General features: G+C 39.5%; 1 protein-coding gene across 3 annotated transcripts in view; it reads left to right on the forward strand.

Moving 5' to 3' along the window:
• Positions 1 to 5,950: 5,950 nt before the first annotated feature.
• Positions 5,951 to 26,290, forward strand: part of Sms (spermine synthase) — a 39,695-nt gene continuing 19,355 nt past the window's right edge. For all 3 annotated transcript variants that reach the window (XM_033760359.1, XM_033760361.1, XM_033760360.1), the window contains exons 1-8: positions 5,951 to 6,068; positions 9,221 to 9,314; positions 9,839 to 9,903; positions 15,384 to 15,559; positions 16,818 to 16,972; positions 17,552 to 17,641; positions 23,136 to 23,250; positions 24,203 to 24,282. In XM_033760359.1, coding sequence (XP_033616250.1) covers positions 6,001 to 6,068; positions 9,221 to 9,314; positions 9,839 to 9,903; positions 15,384 to 15,559; positions 16,818 to 16,972; positions 17,552 to 17,641; positions 23,136 to 23,250; positions 24,203 to 24,282 — 843 coding nt within the window. In that variant the 5' untranslated portion in view covers positions 5,951 to 6,000. The remainder of the gene's footprint in view (positions 6,069 to 9,220; positions 9,315 to 9,838; positions 9,904 to 15,383; positions 15,560 to 16,817; positions 16,973 to 17,551; positions 17,642 to 23,135; positions 23,251 to 24,202; positions 24,283 to 26,290) is intronic.

Below are 26,290 nucleotides of genomic sequence, written 5' to 3' on the forward strand. Positions count from 1 at the left end.
ACTCATCATGTGGCATAAGGTGTGGAATTTTTTGCCTGTTGTTTCCATGTTGGTGCTTACATTTCAGGTTTTGGAGCATTTCAAATTTTGGATTTTCAAATGAGCAGGGCTTATTCTGTATAGCCAGAAGTGGGAGTAGAGAAAGCATGACCCCAGTTGTGATTTCACAGTTGTGGTTGGAGCGGTGCTGTGAGCAGGTGTAGGAGGCAGGGCCCATGCACCTGGATATATAGATGTGGAAATTCGACACTGGGAGCTGATGCTCAGGTTCTGAAAGAATGAGGTTCTGAAAGAGAGGCCTATAACTGCATCTCCAGGAGAAAATAAAGCAGAGAGAGGAGACTTGTGCCTTGATTCTTTTTTTTCCCTCTGCCAGTCTTCCCTTCCCTTCTTTTGGTGGTGGTATATTTAATTTGGACCAGCTAATTCATTCTGTTATTGTTGAACAAACAAAGCAGGCAGTGGTCTGGAAAAGGGGACATCGCCTTATTCAGTGGATAAAGGACAGATTTTGTCTTAAGAGAGGTCTCTGTGTCTCAGAATACTTTGAAAGGATCTGAGTGATACACTAGTTAGAATACTTTATTCTTGCTGGTCCAGTGAAGTGAGTTTTGTAAGAACTTCTGCCAAACAGTGTTTAACTGGCCTAGTTTGGATGACTATGTGTATTTGAAAGTATTGCATTTATGTCTTTTAAACATTTGGACCTGTTTTCACATTGTCTTCTAATTCATAGTCATTTATAATTGTTATGGCTTCAATCTAGAATGTTTCTCAAAGCCTCATGTGTTCAGAGGTAGAACTTTGGGAAACTGATTGGATCACAGGAGGTCCTACATAGCTGACTTGTTGTTAGAAGGTGGGGCCTGATTGCAGGTGGGTTACTAGAGGCCTGATCTAGAAGGACATATTCTTATCACTGGCTTCTTTCTCTTTTTCTTGATCAACATTGGATGAGCAGCTTTTCTCTACCATTCCATTTCTTTTTTTTGGTGCCGGGGATCGAACTTAGGACCTTGCGCTTGCGAGGCAGGCCACAGAACTGCTGAGCTAAATCCCCAGCCCTCTACCATTCCATTTCACCATGCTGTTTCTTGCAATGAAGTCAGCCAACCATACAGTGAAACAATGAACCAAAATAAACCTCTTCCCATTTAAGTTGTGGGTGTTAGGTGTTGTGTCCCAGTGATGAGAAAGGGAAGAAGATGATTATGATACTGTCCTTTCTTGTGTTTCCAAGTTTGGTATACCCCTCAGGTTTATTTTCACCTTGTTTAGAGTACCTAGAAGTTCTCAAGGGATTGTATCGCCACCTTGGGGCAATTGGAGTATGAATTTTTTTTTAAACAATGAGAGAACTTCACTGACTTTTAGTGGGCATGGCTGGGTGTCACTAAAGTCCCGTGAGGGACAGGACAGCTCTTTATACCATATTGTCAGTGTCACCCCTAGTATTGAGGAATGCTGATAGAGCAAGTCCAGGTTGTTTGGTCAATATTATATTTTCCCTACTAGACAGGCACAAAGGTTTTAATATTACATTATTTATGCAAAAATTTTTCTGGGGAGTTTCATGGAATTACTACCTATAGCTTCAGTTAATGAAGTTTGGACTTTCAGACCTTCTGATTTTTTTTTTTTTTGTATGGGGCTTGAACTTGAGTTCTTGTGCTTGTGAATCAGGCAGTAGAACCACTGAGCTAACTTCTGGTTTTGTTGTTTTTGTTTTTATGGTGCTGGGGATTAAACCTAGTGCCTCACACATGAGACCGGCTGTTTTGTTGGATATTTTCATTAACTTTGGTTACTTGAGTGTATTTAATATGGAGATGGTAGAATTGTTTTTAGTTTTCTTATTTTTGGGGTGCTGGGGCTTGAACCCAATGTCTCACACACGCTAAGCATGTATTCTGCCACTGAACTATACTCTTAGCCCTTGTTTCTTTCTGTATAGGATAGTTTAGCTCAGCTGTTCACAACCACAGCTACACATTGGAATTTCCCAGGGAACCATTAACCATACTGACGCCTAGATTCACCCTCCAGATTCTTATTTAATTGGTCTAGAGTGTGACATTGGAATTATAAAAAACTCTCCAAGTGGTTATAATTATGTGCATATAGGATTGAAAATTACTAGTCTAGGTATTCTAGAAACTCTGCAAAGATATTAAGGAGGATGAATTCAGCCAAATGAAAGAGTTTTTCATTTTTACCCATGAAACATTCAGCACCTGTGATCAAGATGACTAAGCCAGGCAATGTTTTAAGCTAGTGGCACACATACCTTTGGCTTTCAGTTTTCACTTTAAAACCCTGATTCTAGGAAAGAGAAACAAGGAAATTGGTTTAGCCCTAGTTTCCCTTTCTAGAGTCTTTCCCAAGGTCTGGGAGCAGTTGGGGTGACAAAGGAGACTCTGATCAGAAGTTAAGTAAATCTGAAGATGGACAATAAGCAAAATGGCATGGCCCCTATAGTTCCCTACAGACACCTTCCTGGCAGGCAGGGCTGGTACATTCAGAGGCCTATAGGGACCAGGCAACCCACAACTATGCTGGACATGTGTGTGAATGTAGAACTGTAGATACTGTACATAATGACTTGTCCTATTTTGCTGAGGAGGAGGGTAAGCCCATAGTGTGGAAACAAGTAACACATTAAAGACAAATTGGTGCCTTTTTAGTTTGAAACCTGGCTGGAGGGTTTCCTTTATCCCACATGATGCCTATCTGCTAATTTTGCCAGTGAAAAAAGGGGATGGAGCCATACTTGGCTTGGTGAGGAGTCAAAGCTTTGCATGGATCAAAGATGTCCCCTTTCCCTGGCCCAAAGGATGGAGTCCCTTCAACTCAGTTCCCTGACCAGGGCCACGGTCTACTGTACAGCCTGGTCAGTCACACTCAGTGTGGCGCTACCTGCAGTTCTCTTTACCAGCATGGGAGATTTGTGTTCTGTTTAGTAATGTGCCGATGGAACCGAGTCTTGAGGCCATTTACCAGGAGTGATGATTTGTTTATACACTTTCAAAACAGAAAACATCTGGTCTAGCCAGAGAGGGATTACATAATTACATAGTGGCTTTCACATTCAGGCTGAGTTCTGCTGGGCTGGGTGTACTTTTCCCCACCACTCTGTACTCAGCCCAGTCACCTGCATGGTTGGCTTATACATCAGGCTCTGATGACACACACAAGCTGAACTGAACAAGGTTAGTTCATTTTTATCAAGGAAAACAGAATTATCTTTTGGAGAGGCAGAACTCATTCTTAAATGCTATACAGTTCTGAAGGTATATTTCAGGCCTTCCCTTTTAATTTCCTGAAACCAACTTAAAGTAGGGTCAATTATTTTCTCCGAAATGAGTTTCCTGAAGGTACAGTTTTGCTGGGAGTGAGAATTTAGTGATTCATTGGGCCACTGCTCCTGTTTATAGGTGCTTTTGTTGTAATGGGTGTGTGATGTGTGGCTTCTTGCCAGTATTCTCCCTGATGGGGTGTTTTCTTGGAAGTGGTCTCCATTTGTCCTTTTTGGCACTTGAATTACCTGCCTGTTTTCTAAATTGTCTTCTCTTCTGTCTCTGATAAGCAGGCTTGTCCTCCACCATCTTGACACCATATCTGACCCTACCCAGGTCCCTCTTCTACGGTTTCACCTGTTGCCTGGCACTGTATTCTGAGGAGGAGGAAACCCCTTCCCTGGGGGTGAACACCTGTTTGTGCTTTTTCTTTAGATCTCAGCACTGTCTGAATTCCCTCTGCTTTCTCTCTTCTTCTCTTACACAGTTGCTGGTACTGCACAGGTCCTGAGGCCGTGGCCCAATTATTTTCTACCTTCTCCTGCTTTAGAGGCTCGAGGGTATATGCTACCATCTAGTTTTATTCTAATATTGCCATGAATTTTGGTTTTACTGTACTGATTGCCCTGTCTTTTTCAGTTCAGAAGATTAAAAATTACAGTTTCAATGTCATTTTTAATATCCTTTTTGCTCTTGCTTACTGAGTGAACTTGAAAAAAAATGAGTTTTTGGTAGGTGTATTAGTTTGCTAGGACTGCTGTAACAAAGCTCTACAAGTTGGATGGCTTAGGTGTGGGAAACTAAAAGTATAAGGATCAAAATGTATAATTGTTAATGTGAAATGGGAAGAAAAGGTCTAAAGGGGAAGGGGAAGTGGAATGGGTAGGAGAAAGGAAAGAAGGGAAAGGAATAAGTATGAGAAAAAAATGGAAACAAAGCCTTTGTAAATAGGGGAGGGGTGGACGGGTTGAAGGGAGGGCAGGGGAATGGGGAAAAATAAGAACCAAGATAACATTATGTAAAGGTACAAGTTCCCAGTGATGAATGTCATCACATTGTATACCTAAAAAGTACCAATAAACTTCATGACCCCCCCCCAAAAAAAAAAAACTTATTCTGAGGGTTTTGGAGGCCGGAAACTGAGATCAAAGTGCAATTCTCCCTTGAAGTTGTTGGAGACAAACCTTCCTTGGCCTCTTTCCTAGCTTCTGATGGTTCCTCATGGCCCCTGGCTTTCCTTGGCTGTGGCCCTGATCAACTGCAGTCTCTGCTTCTGACATGGTAATAACTGTCCCTTCTGCTTCTATGTTCTCTTTTATCTCTTATGAAGACATGTGTTGTTGGGTTTAGGACCCACCTGGATAGTCTAGATTTTCTCATCTTGAGATTCTTTACATCTGCAAAGACCCTTTTCCAAATAAAGTTATGTTTCCAGGTTCTGAAGTTAGGAGGTAGACTTCTTTTGAGAGCCACCATTCTACTTATTGCAGGGAGAAGAAGACTGATCTTAAATGACAATAAATTCACATATTTAAAAAAATTGTACAGGCAAGAATGAAACATTTCTGCCTTTTGGTTTGGCTTCGAAACTCCCCCTTCCATTTATGCCTTCACTGTTGTCTTACAGTACCAAACATCACTGGAGATAAGACTTTTTTTTTTCTACCTGAAACAGACTATTTATGCATAGTGGAAAAGTGCTTTATTCCTAGTTCCAGTTTTGGCATCACTGGGTTTATGGCAGGAATTCTAATGCATTTTTTTCTGAGGTCACACTATAATCCGGAATGAACCTGTTTTTTCTTGTGCCTCAGTTGAGGTCAAAGAAATGCTTTGTTTTGATGCTTTCCGGACTACACCATGAGTAGCCAGCCTGCAGAGGCTGGGGGTGGGGTGGGTAGAGAGTAGTTCCTCTTGTTATATCCTGCTCCTTCCTTGACTGCTACCAGAAAGTGACTGCATTGCAGATGTAACTCCAGAACCAATTGCATTTTGCCTGCCTTCTAAAGATTGTTATATTGGCTGTTTCTGAAAATCCTGGCTTCCAAATGAAGTGAACCTAGAAGTTAATACATTTTACTTGGGGACACTGCTGTACTTCGGGGGGCAAGGTGTGAGATTGGGGCAGGGTGTGGAGAAGGGAATACCTATAACTCAACAGGTGGTCCCATATAGAATTGTTGTTTTACCATTTAGAACTTTTACTGAGTGTACCCATTTAATTTTTCCCAGTTATATAAGCAATATATCTGTTTTGTAAAACACCTGGAAAATAAAATCGTTTCAAATCATTTATAATAGCTGTCAACAATCAGTGACCACCCACTTCCTAGGACTGTGTAGCTTCATTGATTTATTTAACCTGAAGTGGAATCTTATTTATTTGACTTCCTTTGGTTTTTGGTTAAGCTGAATATTTTATGCTGTCTCTGGTTAGGCTTTCTCTGTCCTTATCCATGGCACAGTTCTTTGTGGTCACTTTTTTTGTGTTCTTAGTGGGTAACCAGATGTTCTGTGCTAATGATGGGAGGGGTGATGCTGGCAAGTCTTTGTTCAGATTTTCTTGTAAGGTTCAGACATCAAACTGTGTCTCATTAGCTTTCAATCTGAATGTTTCCTTCTTTCTTATCTTTTTATCTCTTATCTTGCAGCTGATGGTGAGACCATTCTAAAAGGTCTGCAGTCCATTTTCCAGGAGCAGGGCATGGCAGAGTCGGTGCATACCTGGCAAGATCATGGCTACCTAGCAACCTACACAAACAAAAATGGCAGGTGAGGTGGTCTTGAAGCTTCTTTAGATCTGGGCTCAAGGAAGAGCAGAGATGGGGGAAAAATAGGGGCCGAGGGTCATGTCCAGGTAGTTTTTAAATCTTTGAAAACTCTTAGGGGTGGTACAGTTCAGTGCTTCTCAGTCATAGCTATATGTACATTAGAATTTCCTGGAAAGAGCTTTCACAAAATACCTTTGGCTGGGCATTTCACCCAGAGATTGTGAGGCCACTGGATCTGGACATGAGTATCTGTAAAGCCCAAGCAGTTCTACTGTGTGACTAGAATCAAGAACTCCCAGCAGCATAAGTAGTGTGAAATGGCAGGCAGTAATCTGAGTTGGTTAAGTAGATTCCTGGGCCTCTTTCCCAAGACTTTCTGCTACAGTGGGTCTGGGTTAAGGACCTCTCTGATTGCATTTCCGGCAAGCTCTCTGGTGCAGGTGCTGCTGGTTAGGAGTGACTACCATTAATACAGACCATGGTAAATACAGGATGATAGCTTGTACAAATAGCTTGACAGGGAGCTGAGATGGTCCTAGAGTTTAATACTTTTTTTTAAGACTTTATATAGACTTTGTGTAGTCAATATGTAGTTTAAATGATTGTGTTCTGGAGAGTAGGAAAGAAAACCTAAATTAAGGACTGACCAGGCTGTCATCCTGGCAGTGTAATCAAAGGAGCAAGCATGTGGAAGGCAATTTGGGGAGCTCTCACATAGGACATTAAGTGCCTCTTTTCTGGGGATGGGGTGGGGCGAGGCTAGTGGGCTGGTGGAAGACAAGACAGGGAAGTTGACATAAGCACAAGGCTGATGGGTTTGCAGTGGCTTCAGTGTTACTCAGACTGGTTCAGATTGCTGCTATGGAAGGCAAACAAGTGAAGGTATTTTTTTCCCTTCTCCATGGCTCAATTTGAAAGAGAGAAGAGTGTGCCATGGGCTACTCAGTTTATAGTCCCTGCAGTGTCACAGTCATAGCAACCCCAGCAGACCCTTTTAACACAGCCAGCTGTCACACATGGCTTCCTTCCTGTCCTACTTTCTCTTCTATTAAAAGAAAAAGTAACCACCCCCATTATCTTTAAGAGGCCCAGAAGACAAAGTGCTATGGGGGTAAATTTTACTTTTTGAGCCCTCCCACCAAGTCTGCCAACTCTGTGGCACTAATTTGTGTTCTGGATCCTAATGCCTCATAAAGACATACCGTGCCCAGACCTGCATTGTAACTATGTGACCAAACTCCCTATATGTGCTTAGCAGATTCCTCAAGTGTATCTAAAGTGATTATTTATCTAAAATGATTATTTCTTCCTTAAGGGTAGGTAGCCCAAAGTCCACAACACACCCAAAGCTCTTCCCTGTCCTCTGTGCTCTGCCCAGTTAACAGGGAGGCTCCCAGAAGTGGAATGGCTACAGCTGTCCTCCAGCTCCTCTCTCTTGCTTCCACCTCACAGTTTTTATTGTGTTTCATCCTTTTTGTAAGTGGTGGCCTAGCAAAGGTAGTTTGCCACCTTGGTGGATTCTCCTTTTCCAGGTGAAAAGTTCTCTCATGCCATCTTACAGGCCTTTGCAGCCGAGCCCTGCCTGTGGCAGTTCTTGAAGTTTCTACCACACACAACAATTCCATTCATAGAGAGGATTAGACTTCTTCCCAGAAGGGAATTTATGAGTGACAAGAGCTATTTGGAAATTGCTTCTGAAAGCAGAACAAATAAAAAAAATGAGCATGCTTAGTCTAAAGACATATTTTCCACATTTGTCTCTCTCTCTCCCTCAAAAAGCTGGGACTCATCTCAAGGTGCCTGTCTTGAAAGCCCACTCTCCCCACCAACACATGGGCTCAGGGGAAATAATTGAAGTTCCACACCCTCTTTAAAGCCTGGTTTTTGCTTTCCTAGGTTCGTGTCCTTTTGTGATGAGTGGCCTGGCTCTGGTCACCAGACATCTTTTTTCAGCTTTTCTGTTTCTTTACCCCCAACCTTTTGACTTTCTCTATTTGTGGTTGTTTGCCAAGGAGCTCACAGGCTTGAATTTGGTATTCTACCTCACCTTCCCATATTCTCTGTGTTGTGCATTTCTTTGTTCTTCTCTCACCCGCACCCTTCTTGTCCTTTGTGCTGCTGCTGGAGGGGGAAGGAAATATGATCCACTCATTCAGTGTAGACAGCTTGTGTATAGCCCTGAACTTGGCTTTGAGGCCATTTAAGGGCTGGAGGTGAAAATTAATTAATTTTATTTGTTTTTTTAATCTAAGCACACTACCTATATTCTGTGAACAGAATTAATCTTCTAACTTAATATTTTTTCAAATGCTTCTTTAACTACAGCCTACAGAAAGAAATAACTAATTTCCTAACCCTGGAAATATACGCATTTGTATATATGTAATACAAGTATACACATATAATCAGGGCAAATGTTTCAACAGACATTGTTTTTATTTTTAAAATAACAGCTTTATTGAACAAATTTGCATACCACATAATTTACAAACTTAAAGTGTAAGATTCAGTAGATTTTAGCACATGGACAGTTGTACAACCATGACCACAATTAATTTATATCATTTTTGTTATTCCGAAACAAAACACTCTACCCACTAGCTATCATCAACAGACGTCTTATTTTATGTGATATACTCATATATTTTATTTAAAAAGGGCTGGTCAGATCCACTAAATTAAGGGCCAGAAAACTTTGTCTAAGAACTACATAAGGTTGCTATCCCATGTTTTTTTTAAGCAACTCTTCAGAAATGTAAAACCATTCTTAGCCTGGACAGTGCACCTCTGGTGGCTCTGGTTTGAACTTATTCAATTGCCAGAACTCAGTTTTCCCTTCCTCCTTAAGGTTTTGGTTACTAAACCTGACAAAATCACCCGAGGAAATGTTTTAATATTCACAGATCTTCTGTTTCCTTCTGGGCCTCAGAACCAGTTTTGAAAACCTTGGCACTTGGTGCTACCCTCTAAATCCTCCATAAATGTTTGGTAACTTCTCCTCTTAAAGAGAGCCCCTGAAAAGAAAGCCAGGGTTAACTGTGTAATGGAGGGGAAAGAAAGCAGTGGTCTTTTTATTTGAATGGAGATAGCCTCTTTTTCCTTTGTTGTGTTATGATATAATTCCTCACCTTAAAATTATACTTTGTTTTGTAGCTTCGCCAATTTGAGAATTTATCCACATGGATTGGTATTGCTGGACCTTCAGAGTTACGACAGTGATATCCAGGGCAAAGAAGAAATTGACAACGTTGGTTTTTCTCTATTTATCTTTTATTTATTTATTTATTTTTTCTTACAAAATTTTGCTTTCATAAGGATTGCAAAATCTCTTTAGTTTAATGATGTAAAATTTTCTCTGAATTGCTTACTTCCCATTTAACTTGATTTTAAATTTCCCTCTCTTCCGATGAGTAGTTTTAGAAGAAAAAAATAATTGTCCCTTAGTTGGTTTTGGGAACACACCTGTCACCTTTCCCTTTTAAATTTCGAAGTATGAGTAATGATTTTGCTTTCCTTTTGAGGGCTATAGATGCTTTAACCAGGACTTTTACCTGCAGTATCCTTTAGTTTTCCCCTTCCAAATTGTTTTGTTGTCCTGTGAGGGTTAGTTAGTAGAATTGGGCCAAACCTGGAGGCCACTGTAGGGATGCGGAGGGGCAGATGTATGTCACCACAGCTCTGTCAACCTGGTCTCAGGGTTCTGCTCTGCAACTTAGCTCTTCTACACAGCTTATTCTATAAGCCTATTGATTTCTTTTCTTTTAATTGTAGCTTTTGAACAAAGTAGAAGAGAGAATGAAAGAATTGAGTCAGGCCAGTATTGGGCGGGTGAAGCGGTAAGTCCACTCTTTAATGTCCTTATATATTTGTTTAGTTTGTAAAATAAACAGAACGGCAGTGTTGCCCCCAGAGTGCCTTTTTACGATGTGGAAAAGATGGAAGTTAGTGCCTGCCTCTGGCAACATTGAACTGAGCTCCTGGGACCCTTACACTGAAACACAGGACACGGTGTATGAAAACAAACACATAGAGGCAGGGAACTGAAGGGGACTGGATGCAATGATACTGAAAAGTGATGTGGAGTAATTCCAGGGAGCTAGAAATATGTGAACCGGAAACCCCAGGTAGGGCTGCCCTTTCAGTCAAAGGGGAGCTAGACCCCCTTCTTTCCAAAAGAACCCTCTGCTCATGGTTCTGGGTTCTGGAGTAGAATAAGCAGTTGAAAGATACTTCTGTTGGGGTGAAGTGACAAAAATTTTTTCCTCAAAGCCTTTAAGATACTAAGACGTAAGGTACTAAGACTTGAGAGACCATCCACTATTAGCTTCTATGAGTGGGCTATTTTCAAATGGTAATAAAAAAATCGAAGCCTTCCCTGTCCCCTGGGGGTAGCTAAACACATGTGGCCATTTATTGTTTACTTGGGAATTGAACCCAGAGCCTTGTACACACTAGGCGTTGGCTCTACCTCTGATCTGTATCCTAAGCCCTATGTGTTGTGGCTTAAAGTTAAATGTGAATGAACAGTTAATGTCCTCAGTTATATTAGCCTCGTGTCAGTACCTAGTGACTACTGTATCAGACAGCTCAGATTTGGAGCACATCCTTCAGATAGCTCTGAGGTGTCTGCCAGTGTTGCCAGACTTTAAAGAACTTTGACAGATGTAGCAGTTTTGACATTTATTGGAAGGGATTGGATCTAGTAGTTCATGGGATTTAAATGCTTTGGATATAGCGTCTTATTCTCAGCAGTTTGCTCTTGCCCTGCCTTTGTGGCTCTTTATAAGGCCACAGGGCACAGGAGGCCTGTCACTTGCTCATAAGTTAGGCTCATAGATGGGAAGACAAGAAGGAAGGACTTTGCCAAGATCACTCTATCACTGATGGGAATGATCAGAATACTGGTTTCTCTACTTCATAGTAGTTTCCATAAAAGGAAATCCTTATTGGGAAGGGCTACGATGATTAAGCACTTAATGACTCACTGTATTGAGTTTGATCAGCCCTGGGGCAGGTTTAAGATAACAGGTAATTGTTTAACCTCCTGTAGTTGGAAAGGGAAGCAGGAAACTAAGTGAAAAGAATAGACTGGGTGCAAAACTTGCCCACTTACTGAGTACACGGGTTTTTTTATACCTCACCCAAGCTCAGTTAGGGAGTCTTTAGCCATGTTGCTTTCCCTTCCCCATTTTTTTTTTTTTTTGTGGTGATAGGGATGGATCCAAAGGCTTCATGCACGCTAGGCAAGTACTCTACTACTGAGCTACATTCCAGCCCTTTCAATTTTGAATATGAAAACAACCAGGAATTTCTTATAGATTAAATCAGAAAATACAGTGGTACCTTGCTAGTCATTGTTAATTTGTTCCAAGAGGTGTGATGAACATCGAACAAATTGTTTTGGCTGGAAAGAGTCACAAGGCAATTAACATCAACAAGTTCTAGCTTATACATTGAGTAACAAACAAATGAATATAGGGACAAAATTTTCATGTCATAATATGTCATGTACCCAACTTTTCAAAGCAGTCAAGTACCAAGACTGTATTTTATTGAATATCTTCCACAGTAGGCTCCTCATTGATAATCCCTGTCTTCGTTCCCTATTTTTCTTCTCCCCTACTGCAGCTTTAAACTTCTTACAGTTGACAGGCTAATCCTATAACTAATCCATCCTCACTGTACCATCTTCAGAGGCTGTCAGTTACTTCTTAGCTTGCTATTCCAGTAGAGACTGTACCTTACCCCCGGCAGACATGTATCACAGGCTCCCCCAGTGCTGCCCATTCAGTGGCACTCAGAGGCCTTTCTGCAAGCGAATCCTGGTTGGAAACTCTGTTTCTTACCTCGTGACAATGCCTGAAACTGATCTCTACACACTAACATCTCTGCACAGAGGGGCTTCACGTGTGGCAAAGCGAGCAGGCACCCCTCTATCTGGGCTTTAGTACATAGAATGGGGATTGGGCCTGGGAGGGCTGGGGGATGCAGCAGCTACCTGAATTGAGGTCATGACTATTGCCTTTGCAAACCAAGCCGGGAAAGAATGACAGTGGTGGGTGGCCAGGATGGGGATAAGGGCACTGGAGTTCCTAGCCTGGCTCAGTTGAGCTTCACTCTCACTTTGGTGCTGCATTTTTTGGGGGTTACCAGGGATTGAACTTGGAACCTTGCGCTTGTGAGGCAGGCAGCGGTGACACCACTGAGCTAAATCCCCAGCCCTTCACTTTCACTTTGGGACAGCCAAGATAATGCTTCTTTCCCACACTTTTCTGCTCCATTACCTCTTTTCAGAACTAGTGCTCTGTGATTCTTAAATCAGTGAAAAGGTCCAAGAGCAGCCACATGTACCCCCTTCCTTATTCTTTTTTTTTTGTATTGGGGATCAAACTTGGGCCCTTGCACTTGTGTGGCGGAACCACTGAGCTAAATCCCTGCTCCCCCCTTCCTTATTCTTAAAAATACATTCACACCCACACCACTTTCTGGGCACTTCATCTTTTCCTGCTTGCAGAGTTTTCCTTATTTGTAGCCATTTGAATGTTCTCACTGTGTGGAGAAATGAGTTGACCCATGTTAAAATACACTCTGATTTTCTTCAGGGTTGCTCTAGGAGTGAGAAGATAGAATGCATTTCTGGGCTTTCAGCATCATGAGAAGTCCGGTTCTTTTTATATTTTGGTGTAAGGGTTTTCTTAGATTGGAGTTAAGCTTTAGGTTTTCATTTCAAAATACAGAACTTGGTTTTGCTTGTCACAGTTTTTGTATCTTTTCATAAAATAAGGATGAGAAGAATGAGAGGTTAGGAATATCTCATCATATGCCTATTGTTATTGGCCCCAAACATGACAAATATTTTACTTTTTGGTTTGGGAAATAACGTAGTTAAGAGATGAAATCATAACAGATAACTCAGTAATATCTCATATTACTGTTCCCCTTTGGCTGATGAATTAAATCTGAATTTTGGACTAAGAAGCCATGTGGTTTATCTAAAAAGTAATTCTTTCATTGTACTTTGAAATGAAAAGGAACAAGAAAAGAAGCTCACATAAGTTACGTTTCTTGCACCCTATCCGCACACACACCTTGCTGGGGATGGAGCCCAGGGCTTCAAGCATTCTAGGCAAGCGCTCTACTGCTGAGCTACACTCCCAGTTTCATTTCTTAGAAAATTTCTTGAATTTACAGTGTGCCTGAGGCCCAGCACACGTTCCACCTTGTTGTCTGCAGTCTATTTCTAACTTTCAGCTGTGAAGTTTGAAGTGAATTTTGTAGGCTCCACAGTGTCTCCTGGCAGCCCATTATGGGGAGATGCTCTTTATGCTTTATGGGTTGAATACTCCAAGCAATGGTTCCCACATCCTGTTAGAGATTCTTGTTGCTTCCTTGTCAGTCTTTCAGAACCATTGTGTTGCAGTGGAGAAGAGAGCTCTTCAGCTTAACCCTGGCATTATTGACACAACTGAGAATACACACTGTTTATTTTCAGTGGATTTGTGCCTAGGTCAGTATTGCTTGTAGCTGCTGGCTATCAACCAGGGGGTAGGTTTCCTGCCCTGAAAGATGTGACTTTGTATTTGTCAACTTTCATGAGGGCCACCTTCCTGGTGACTCATTTCCCCATCTTACTTCTCTTCACTCCCCACTGCCCACCATGGCTGAAGGAGGCTTCTTCCAATTCCTGTGTGCCAGCTGTCTCGGGGCTGTCCTGATTAGGGCTTCACCTTGTACAAGAAAAACCTCTGGTCTGCCCAGTGTCCTGAAAGCTGGATTTGTTTACCAGAAAGGTGAAGTTGTTCAGTCACAGGTTGTTAGCTTCAATAAGAGTTCATGGGAATTTGTGTTGTCTAATGCTCTTTGCAGATGTTAGTATTTTCTCAGAGAAAGCCTCATTAAATTGTAACAGGTTCAGGCTGTACTCTTGGAAACAGATGAAAAGGGAGTGGGAAGAGACTCATCAGTCAGGCAGGGGCGGTGTATTCCAGCCACGTGGGTGTCTGTGACTATATCATGCTGTATTACTGTTCAACACTACTGTGCCTGAGAACACAACTCACTTGCTGCTCCTCTGTTATGCTGCAGTGTGTTCTCATTTTCTTTGTGTTTGGGTTAGATTCTGCAAGTCCCTTTCTAGGTCTCTTTTCTCCTGTCATTTAGTGTCCTCTGCTGGTAATTTCTAGTATATTCACCCTATCAGAAAAAGTACTGTATTTACAAAAGCATAGAATGAGAAAAACCATCATTTTGCAGCTACTCAAATAATAAATATTTTAAGCAAGAATCTTCTAGATGGGTTGGGGGTGGATTCCACCACAGCCTGCTTAGTAACTTCAAAAGATGGGAAGGGACCTTTGTAAATACTAATGCCACTGTGCCCAAACGATCACAAATTCTGCATCGCCAATAGCACAGTCACAACTGTTATGTTCTCGATGAGACATCTGTGTAGTGTATGTCGACCTGACTCTATAATCATGAAGAAATCAGGTAAATCAACATGAGGGATTTTTATGCACAATTCCTGGTCTAGACTTTTCAGAGATATCATGAACATTTTTTTGTTTTTGTTTTTTGGTACCAGGGATTGAACTCAGGACCTTGTGCTTACAAGGCAGGTGTGGTACCACTGAGCTAAATCCCTGACCCAAATATTATTGATATTTCATCATTAATTTTTTTTGTGGTACTGAGGATCAAACTTGGGACCTTGCACTTGCAAGGCAGGCAGCAGAACCGCTGAGCTAAATCTCCAGCCCTTCAGAGATAATCATGAAACACAGTAGAATAAATCAAAGAATATTTTAAGTGAAATGAATTAAAAATGAAAAAAAACCAGTAAAATACAGTGTATGAACCTTTATTCAAAAGCAGAAAAACTGTAAAGGACATTATTGGGATAATTAGTAATTAGGGACACTTGAAGATGGATTCTGTAATAAGATTTCATCGACATGGTCCTTTGTGACTAGTAACAGCAATGTGGTTATACAAGAGGTCTTAAGTGAAGTACTTGCTGAAGTATTTGGGAGTGAAGTGCCATATCTACAGTGGACATTTTCTCCTTTAACCTTTTATTAGGAGATATTAGAAGCATGCCAGAAAGGTTTTAATAAAGATAAACTCTTATGTACAATAGTTGATACTTGGTGTCAGTAATGGTTGTAAAAAAGTAAATGCCAAAGCCTTGTGTTCAATTTGTTCTCTCAAGGAGTCTGCCTGCAGCGTATGGCTTTATTTTACATGTTCTTGACAGATCCATCCCCTCATAAGGTGGTGTTCTAGAAAGGTTCATTCCTCTTTCTTTTATTTCTAGTTTGCCAACCATAGTCCGAGGAGGGGCCATCGACAGATACTGGCCCACTGCTGACGGGCGCCTGGTTGAGTATGACATAGATGAAGTAGTATATGATGAAGATTCACCTTACCAGAACATTAAAATTCTACATTCAAAGCAGTTTGGAAATATTCTCATCCTTAGTGGGGATGTTAGTAAGTACTGCATCCCCTTCCTGATTGCCTAGTAAGGTGGTAATGTGTTGGATGATAGTGTTTTCCTTACAGATACATGTCATAGATTTGTCCCAAGTTTGTCTGACACCGCTATCTTTTAAGATGCATACTTAACTTCACATTAGCCTGTGCATGGTGTGGGTTTTCATGTATACTTTGTCTTGACATTACTTTTTCTTGTAATGAGTAGTTAGATTGTATTTTTTTTAAAAAAGTACAATTGCTTATTTAAAAAAAAAGCTTGTCATGGGAAAATTCAAACCTGAGTACTGTATGTACAGTGAACCCCTGATTTACGAACAAGTTCTGTTCTGGGAGAAACTTTGCAACTTGGATTCGTTTGTAATCTGACAAAAAAAATGAGTCATATATTATACAGCACATCTGTGAATCTTTTCGTTTATAATCCGACAAAGTGATTCTTATTCATTATACAGTACATCTGTGAATCTTATACAGTACACCTGTGAAAGTTTGCAAGACAAATGTTTGTAAGTCAGGGACTTCTTGTATAAACCAGTATGATAAACTCACACGTACTCATCATCAAGCATCAGTAATTATTTACTAACTGCTAGCCAGGCTTATTTCACCAAAACTGTTGTGCATCTTGTCCATGTCATATTATTTTGAAATAACAGCCAAATGTCACATTATTTCATCTGTGAAGATGGCATTGCTTTTTTTTTTTTTTTGTTACCAGGGATTGAACTCGGGTCCTTGCGCTTGCAAGGCAGGCCACCAAACCGCTGAGCTAAATCCCTGGCCCTAGATGGCATTGCTTTTAACTGTCCATATCAGCACATTATTAAGACTGAATTTTCTTTGCATTGATTAATGCCATTTGTGTTAGGCATTAGATGCACAAGTGACAACCTTCCTTGCATGTTACTGACGGTTTTGCAAGATTGAAAACATTTTTTTTTTTTTGGTACCAGGGATTGAACTCGGGTCCTTGCGCTTGCAAGGCAGGCCACCAAACCGCTGAGCTAAATCCCTGGCCCTAGATGGCATTGCTTTTAACTGTCCATATCAGCACATTATTAAGACTGAATTTTCTTTGCATTGATTAATGCCATTTGTGTTAGGCATTAGATGCACAAGTGACAACCTTCCTTGCATGTTACTGACGGTTTTGCAAGATTGAAAACTTAACATTTTAGCACTTTGTAGTGAGGTCAGGTGGTTTGTGTACTTGAGTGGAGTCACCATTTGGATTTCTATTTCTTCTCCCTAGATTTGGCAGAGAGTGATTTGGCATATACCCGGGCCATCATGGGTAGTGGCAAAGAAGATTACACGGGCAAAGACGTACTGATTCTGGGAGGCGGAGATGGAGGCATATTATGTGAAATAGTCAAACTGAAACCAAAGATGGTCACTATGGTAGAGATATCCTTTATTGCATACGAGAACAAGTTCAGCAGGCTTGTTTTGTTTCCTTTTTTCTTTTGTATCTTAAACTCAAGTGTCATAGACTCAAGGCAAGTGTGTTAGATAGAGTGCCTTGAACAAACATGTCAACTTGGTACTAGTAGCTTTTTATATGGCCACCAACAAAGAGGCAGAGATAATGCAGTTGAAGATTAGACAGTGGCTTTTGAACCCTGTCTGCTGCTTAGGGGCTGCCAAAATGGCTTCCCTAAGCCATTTTATGAGAAGAAAAGAAAATTCATCTCCTTTTGAATGTCCTTAGTGTAAAAGTAAAAATTAATTGTAATTTTATCTCATCAGTACTGTTAATTTATGGTACTCAAATTTGTATTATAAAACCTTTATGCTTGTTTTAATCTTACTTTTTGCTTTTTTTTTTTTTTCTTCCAGTATTAGGGATAGAACCCAGGGCCTCATGCATGGTAGGTGCGTGCTCTACTATTGAGGTATATGCCCAGCCTTAACTTTTTTTTTTTTAAATGTTATTGTTTTCAGAGTTGTTTGATATATACACATTCTCCTTAACCTGTTTTGGACATTGACCAAATGGTGGTCGACGCATGTAAGAAATATATGCGCAAAACATGTAGTGACGTCTTAGACAATCTTAAAGGAGACTGTTATCAGGTAATTATTTTTTTCTGTTAATGTATTTTTTTCTTTTTCTTTTGGTACCAAGGATCAAACTCAGGTCCTTGCACTTGCGAGGTAGGTGGCGGAACCATTTTCTGTTAATGTATTTTTAAGTCAACTGATAATGTATAAGTTACTGTTTGGAATTGTGCTTTCTTAATGCAGCTTTTAGCATAATTGGTTAAGAAGATAGATTGTCTCCTTGTGTGAGTTAAGTGAATATTTATATTTAGAGTAGATGTATACAGATAATAAAACAGAAGCCTCCAACTCCAGATTCTCTAAATTAAATCATATTAATTCTTTTTGCTGTTGGGATCAAACTTGGGACCTTGTGTATGCTGCACACACTCTACCACTGAACTCCATCTCCGCCCACATTAATTTTTGTATAAAAGATGTTATGTACCTTTTTATGACTTGGCAACCACTACCTTTTTTTCCCTATCCTGAGTAATCTCTTTGAGCCTTTGTCTTTCATGTGGAATTAAAATGTTTGAGGTAGGAGCAGTTGCTTCTGGCTAACAAGGGATTAGTTTCTGTCCTAAATTCTACTGTGCTTAAAAGTTGACCAATTACCATGATTGTAGAATACACTTTGTATTGTCTTTTTTTGGATGTATAGTTTTGATGCCCATTCCTGTAGGGCTTTTTAGAAAAAGATATCCAAACAAAGACTCTTTTTAACAGATTCTTAAATGTGTATTTCCAGATTTATGAGCAATTTAGATGAGTTTTAATATGTAAATTATTTAGCACCCTCTCATTAATGTACATATGTATGTGCATCTAAATTGATTTCATAGTACATGCATGTTAATTTTTAAAATTTGAGATAAATTCTCTCCATATTGAAATGCAGTTGTGATTGTTTTGTAGGCCAAAAGGAAAGAACAGTATAAACTTAGCTCATTCTATTTGAAAGTGTAAGAAGGGAGTGGAGAATTATGTTCTTTAGAGTACTTGGTGTGTTGACTAGTGAGCAGAGTACTTGAATAGTGAGCTCAGAGGTAACATTATTTACAAATATTAGGTCAGGTATGTTTAATCCTCACACCTATGTCTGGTGAACATTACTTCTGTTATAAAAATGAAGATGAAGCTTACAGAGTTTAAAGGGAATTAGTTCAAGGTTATAGAGTAACCTTAAAGGAATATGGCACAAAGTCCTGTCCCTTGGCTTCTTATGTGGCTTTGTTAAATGAATTCAGAAAAGACCAGAAGTGCAAGCCCAAAGTATCAGTATGGTTGAGTTGTTGGCTGTAGAGGCTGGATATAAGTAGGAAGATTGTCCCGGAAAGCAACCTCTTGATCTGAGAATTGAAGTGAAGACAGGGCACTAGTAGTGACTCAGTTTAATGTGTGAGGCAAGGGAAAAGTACTCTGTGTGTGTGTATGCAGTGTGTTTCAGTGTTCAGTGATAGGCATTGAAAGTATATGTGAATGGGTAGTGTTAAGTCCACCTTTATAGGAACCCATAGTAACAAATCCCACCTTGTTTTTGTAGAAAGCTGGGCTAGAGGGCCTTGGTGCTTGAGTGCACTCCACCTGGCAATGGCACAACCACCAGGGGAAGCCTGGAATATTCTTCTCTGGATGAGAGTTCTCCTGAAGCTTTCAAGGCGTGGGGGACTGGGTAGGGGACCTTGTCTGTCGGGGAAGACCCATTTAAATACCTTCTCCTAAGGGCAAACCAGCCCATTGACCAATAACATACTGCCATTGAAAAGGTTCCAGATATTTCCATCTGTTTGTCATTTGAAAAGCAGATATCTCAACATTTATTTAGAAAATAGAAAATGTTCTAAAGTGCCTCCATTCTTTTTATAATGATAGAATAAAACTTTAATACTGAAATAAATACTGAAAGAAACTAAATATTTATTATATACATTTATACACAAAGTTTCCAAGTAAAATAGTAAGTTAAATCTACACCTTAGAAGTTCTGTGGTAAATCCAAGTAGAATTTAGTTCGGACATGTAAAGATGTGAACCTTAAGAAACCTGTTAACATAATTATATAAATAATTCAAAGGAGAAAAATAAAAATTAATAAATGACAGAGTTTGAGAATACTTACTTAGTGGTCATTCTTAATAAAAATTCTTGGCCTGGGATTTAGCTCAGTGGTTCTGTGGCCTGCCTTGCCAAGAACAAGGATCCAAGTTCAATCCCCGGTACCAAAAAAAAAAAATAAATAAATAAATAAAAATTCTTTAGGTGAAATAAGATTGCAATAGAAGGAGTCACTGAAACAGAAACCGTCAGAAACTTAACTGGACAGTTAGAAAATATAGTAAGTGGCAAAAGCCATCTCCACTGAAACTAGGAACAAAACGAAGATTCTTATTACCTGTGTTCAATTTTTTTTTTTTCGTATCAGGGATCGAACTCGGGCCCTGTGCTTTCGAGGCAGTCGGCGGAACCACTTGTTCAATGTTGTTTTGAGGCTGCTAAGATAGTAAGGCAGAAAGATGGGAAAAGTAATTGCTGATGAAGCTTAGAAAATCTGGGTAATTTATCTAGAAAATTATCTGGATTAATGAGAGTTTGATAAAGTGTTAAATAAGCACTACATTTTTTCTCTATGCTAAATGCTGAACAGCTTGAAAGAAAATGAGGTGTAGGTATGAAGGGCATCCTAGTCAAAGTAATAATCAACTGCTCAATACTTAGGAATAAGCAAAAGTGGTATTGTGAAACTGATCTGAATCAAGATAGGATGTTATAGCTAGGCATAGTGGTGCATGCCTGTAATCCCAGCACTGGGGAGGCTGAGGCAGGAGGATTGCTGTGAGTTCCAGACTAGCCTGGGCTACATAGTTTCCAGGTCAGTCTCAACTACACAGTGAGACCCTGTCTCAAAAAACCAAAAAAAAAAAAAAAAAAAAGGATGTTATACAGAGACATGAAAACTGAATATGTGGAGAAGCATGTATTTCTTGCACTTTTTTCCAATTATAAGTAATTCCAGTCAGATTCCTGAGGAAGGGTTTAGAATTAGCTTAATTGATTTTAAATTTCATTTGTAAAAAAGAATAGCCAAATCACAGTAAAGGGAAATTTGTCCCATTGGTTGGTAATTTACTGTAAGGCAGAGTAATCAGATAGGAAGTATGTCACAGGACCAGTTAGAGGAATGCCATGGTAACTGGAACATGGTTGAGTGTTAGTCTTGTACACACTGCTACTTTATGGCCTAAGATGCCCTTCACGTTTAGTTGATTTCATCAGCAGGGTCAGCATAATGGACTGTCGATCTGGTGAGAAGAAAGTTAGCAACCTAGAAACCATAGAAAGAGGAATTTCAGCAGCTTAAATTCTAGGTATAAAAACTAAATGATTTAGGAAAATTTAGAGTATTTACCCTCAGAGTTGAGAAATACTTTTAAAAGCAAGACACTCAAACTGTTACTGGTATTTTGTTGTCATTACCAAGTGAAAAGACCGGTGAGAGAATGTTTTGGTAACAGACATGATTGGGAGTTAATCCCTTGAGTAATACAAATAACCCCTACAACTTAAAATTTAAAATTGAAGTTAGCTAAATTGATTAGGGGTAAAGGATATGAACTGATGCTTCTCAGAAGAGCAAAGTCAAATGACCTGTGAAAAAAGCACCCTGTTGGTGACTCAGAAAGTTCATTTGAAATCATTAGCAACAGACTGCATAATTTAGGAGAGGGACAATACTCCATGCTAGGGAGGATGCAAGGAAACTACTGCTTGTGTGAGTTCTTCGTTAGAACATGAATTTCTATCAAAACTCAAAATCAAACCATACGTGGCCTTTACCTGGATAACCCAGTGATTAAGCGCCCAGCCCACAGACTAAGGCATTCACACAAGATTTACTCTGACTGTTTTTAGAGGCCAGGGCTTGGCAATGACAAAAATAGAATGTTTTTAGTAAAATGATGTCATTTTAAAAATAAATTTTATTACCTGGAAAAAATGTTAGGCAAAAATGTTGAAATGCAGAATGTGTGTGATTCAAGTTTTACAAAAGACACAAATTTGTGTTTGTGTATATGGATATTCTAAGAATCTGTATGAGCATGTGGAAAAATTACTACCATATCAAATGGGATTAATACGTACACTGTAGACAGCTGAGGGGTTAGTACACTATCTTTGCTTAGTTGAACTTGGATGGTGCCTTAAGTAAAGCAAGTTATAAAACAGTAAATGGGAGAGTAAATTTTTTTCAAAATCATAACTCATAAAAATACAAAATGTCATAGGGAGTTGTGGCAGATTTTTGATATCTAAATTGTTATACATGAATCTTTTTGTAGTTAGCAGAAAGCTAAAAGATAATAACTTCTTGTCTTAGGGTTTTAAGAAGAGCCAGATATGTCCTCATATACTTCAAAAATAAGGCAAATCCCCAAATTCTAGACTTATTTCCTGTACACAGTAATAGTCTTCCCTTAGCCTTGAGGACTATGTTTCCAAACTCAATGGATGCCTGAAACTGCATGGTCCCAACCCCTGTATATGCCATGTGTTTTTCCCATCCAGAAATGCCTATGCTGATGATTTAAATTGAACATAGTAAGAGAGTAACCATAACTACCACCAATAAAGTAGAAAAGTTAAAGAAAACACTATAATGAAATTGGCATCATCACTACTCTTGTGCTTTGGGGCCATTGTTAAGTAAAATAAAGGTTACCTGAACATACACACTGCGATACTGCAGTCTGATAACTGTGACAGCTACTAAGTGACTAATGGATGGGTTTGGTATACTGTGTGGAGATTTGGGACAAAAGGATGTTTCATATCTTAGGTGGGGTAAGGTTTCATCATGCCAAACACAATTTAAAACTCATAAATTTTCTTTGTGGGATTTTCCATATAATATGTTGAGGTTGAGGTTGGCCATGGCACACTGAAGCCATGGATAGTAAAACTGTGATACCAAAGCACTAATATACATACTTCACTATGTAGGATCCATATGACAATTCCAGTCCTTAACTGCTGTTCTCTATCCTTTGGTGACTCTTCTGTAGTGGAAGCTGGTATTTAGGACTTGAATTTATTATCAGCATACTTAGACTATTTGAAAAACCACCATAAGTTAATAATTAAGGTGTAAAACTCAAACAACACGGTCATTCAGTGTTTAGTACAGAAGAAAAGAGTAGAGGAAAGCAGAGCTAGGGAAGGCAGTCTGGATCAGAGTTAAAAGTATGGACTTGCTTTTGGTGTATTTCTTGCCTCTTAGTGCCTTTGGGCAAGCTATGTAACCTCGCTTAAGTTAGTTTCTACCTGTAGAGTTATTGTTTAGATGAGAATGCATATAGGGCATACACTGATCACTTAATTTTTCGCTATTACAGACATGGATGGAGGTCTTTGTATGACAGGTGCTGTGGATTTAAGTCATAGGTTGCACTTTCCCCCATTCCTCTGCAAATGTTGTTTAACTACATGTATATGTGTTGGCTTACTCATATCCTGTTCTCTCTGGAAGGTTCTAATAGAAGACTGTATTCCAGTACTGAAGAGGTACGCCAAAGAAGGGAGAGAGTTTGATTATGTGATTAATGATTTGACAGCTGTTCCAATCTCCACATCTCCAGAAGAAGGTAGGTTCTGTTTTGTGTTGTTAATTGTGGTAATTGTTCATGGAAATGTTTTCTCCAGGTGAAAGTGAAAGGATCTTAGAGATGGTCTAGTTAACGCTTGCTCATTTTATGAGGGGAATTAAACTAAGGCCCCTTGTGGAAAGATAGCTGGATTTAGATTTAACTTTAATTCCTGTTCCACCATTAAATGAATGAATTAAGTCAGCTACTAGGAAAAAAAAACATGAATTGAAATGGCTCATAATCATATCATTTAGACATTATTTGATAATTTGTTTAAATTATGTCATTTTCATAAACTGATGACTTTTTTTTTTTGGTACGGGGAATCAAACTCAGGACCTTGCACTTGCAAGGCAGGTGGTGGCACCACTGAGCTAAACCCCCAGGCCCCAAACTGATGACTTTTAAAGCAAGGACAGAGACACTCCCCCTTCTCAAGTCACATACCCCAAATCTCTGCTGGTGTGTTACTATTTTCTCTATGAACTTGACTTCCTGCTTAGTTTACAAAATGGGGTCTCAACCTGATGATCCTTACAGCTTTGCTGGGACTTTTGCTGTCTTCCCTCTTAAAACCCTGCCATTGTGTTGAATCACTATTTCTTAGGGGTGGGGGGAAGGGGATGGAACCCAGTACCTTGCACCATACTAGGCAAGTGCTTCACCACTGAGCTACCCTGCTAGGCCTTTATATTAAATCTTTATTGGTGGTGGGAGAACAGTGCCGAATGGATGCATATTTGATTTTGACCTTGGCATTTATGTGTAGCATGCATGTGAGATATCAGCTATGTGACTATATATTATCGTTCTGACAAGCTTTCAAATATTGAATGGGTCTCAGGCTCATGGCTCTTCTGGTTATATCGAGCAGCACAAATATTTGATGATTGGTGTTTTTGATGCATGCAAACCCATATTTGTACAACTTAATTTTTTTAACGTCCAGATTCCACATGGGAGTTTCTCAGACTGATTCTTGACCTCTCAATGAAAGTATTGAAACAGGATGGGAAGTATTTTACACAGGTAGGCTATTTGTTTTTTCCCTAAGATTCTCAATGAGAATTTTGTATTTTAAAGTTTGCATATTCTTGAAGTTTCTGTTAAGGCTAGCATAGCACCATTGGATTATGTTCTTTCATGCAGTTGGTTTCTAAATGTCTGACCTTTCATCTCTTGGAAATGAATGAGTTCTTAGCAGGAACCAAAATTTATCCTGATTTGTCAGACTCGGTCTTTAGCTGTAGTATGAGCCGCTGCCACCAGATGGAGACACAGGTTGTTTTTTGTTTTTTGTTTTTTTCCTTCCCTCATCTAGGAGACTTCATTGAAAAAAGCTTTAGCGACATAAACTTGCTTTGCCTGTAGTATGAGGTACTGCCACCAGATGGAAGCAAATTGTGGTGTTTTATTCACTTTCTAGGGGAGGCTTAATTTTCGGAGAAAGTTTGAAGGTGCATTTCTTTTTCTTCTTTCTTCTTTCTTTTTTCTTTTTTCTTTTTTGTACCAGGGATCAAACTCAGGACCTTTTGCTTGCAAGGCAGGTGGCAGAACCACTGAGCTAAATCCCTGGCCCTGAAGGTGTATTTCTTGAAATCTATATAAAATACGTCTATACGCAAAATCTATTAAAATACTTAATGGATGCACCTTGAGACCATTAATGTTAAGTGAAATAAATCAAACACAGAAGCTTAAATATCACATGGTTTCCCTCATATGAGAAACCCATAGTATAAATAATTTAAAGAACAGAATAAAAGATAGATAATAGGAAACAGGTAAATGTTTTGCAAAATGGGAAAGTGATCTAGAGATGGAGGAAGGGAAGGGAAGGAAAAAAATTAGGATGTTTTATGTACATGTACCAGCTCCCCACAATGACTATATCATTGTGTACTGCAAATATGTACCAACAAAATTAAAACATTTAAAAATTTATTTTTCTTTTTTTTTTGGTACCAAGAATCAAACTCAGGGCCTCCTGCTTGCTAGGCAGGTGCTGTGCCATCGAGATGCATCCCTGGTCCTTAAATTATATTTTTAACTGGTGCATAAAACTATAAAAGTTATACATATCATTGGGGGTACCATATGATGTTTTGGTACATGTATACATTGTGCAGCAATTGAATCAGGGTAAGTATCTGTCTCCTCAAGCACTCAACATTTCTTTATGGTAGAAACATTTAGAATCTTTTGTTTTGGCTCTTTGAATTGTGCAGTGGATAGTTGTTCTCATAGTCACCTTACTTTTCAGTAGCACATCAGAACTTCTTGCTCCTATCTAATACTATAACTTAGTACTACTTATTGCTTTTTGTAAATAATAAAGCGTTAGTTCTTCCAATATCAGGAACAGGTTTGAAGTATTAATTTTATTTTTCTGAGGAGGTACTTGCCAGCAGACCCTCTCCTACCCTAGATATTTTCTGGGTTCTGAGATAAATAATGCTGAAAATAACCTAGCAGTTTCAAAACACCTTGACCTAGGCTCCAGCCTGTCCTGTTTCCCTCCTCTTCTCACTGAATACAGGAGCTGCAGACATGTAGTGATTCCTCCTGGACTTGGCTCTTGTGAAAGGTTTGTGAAGCTTCTAGGAGAGCAAATAACTAAGAATATTTTTTGCCCCCTGATGTATAGAAATGATCTTTTAAACACATTCTAGACTTGATTCGATTTATAGCAGATCTGGAAACTGTGGTCAAGATTTGGCCTCTTGCTGTTTTTGTACTTTTCATGGCACGTGGCCATGCCTGTTTAGCACGCATTGTCAGTGGCAGTGAGGAATGTTTTTAAGGGAGGCTGTACATTTTGCACAGCCTAAAGTATTTCCTGTCTGGCTCTTTGCAGATGAAGTTTGCTGACCCTGTTTTGTAAGATATCTTCAATAAAACCTGCTCAAACAAAGGGTTCTTAACTAAAACAGCAACCCAGATTCAGCAGGTTAGACTTTTTGTCAGTTGGTATTTCTTAAGCAGAGCATACCTATAGCATTTTATTTCCTTACACATTTCTCCAAATAGAAGAAAA

This window comes from Fukomys damarensis, unplaced genomic scaffold (genome assembly GCF_012274545.1).
Source record: "Fukomys damarensis isolate Sample0158 unplaced genomic scaffold, DMR_v1.0_HiC HiC_scaffold_39, whole genome shotgun sequence".
NCBI lineage: Eukaryota > Metazoa > Chordata > Mammalia > Rodentia > Bathyergidae > Fukomys > Fukomys damarensis.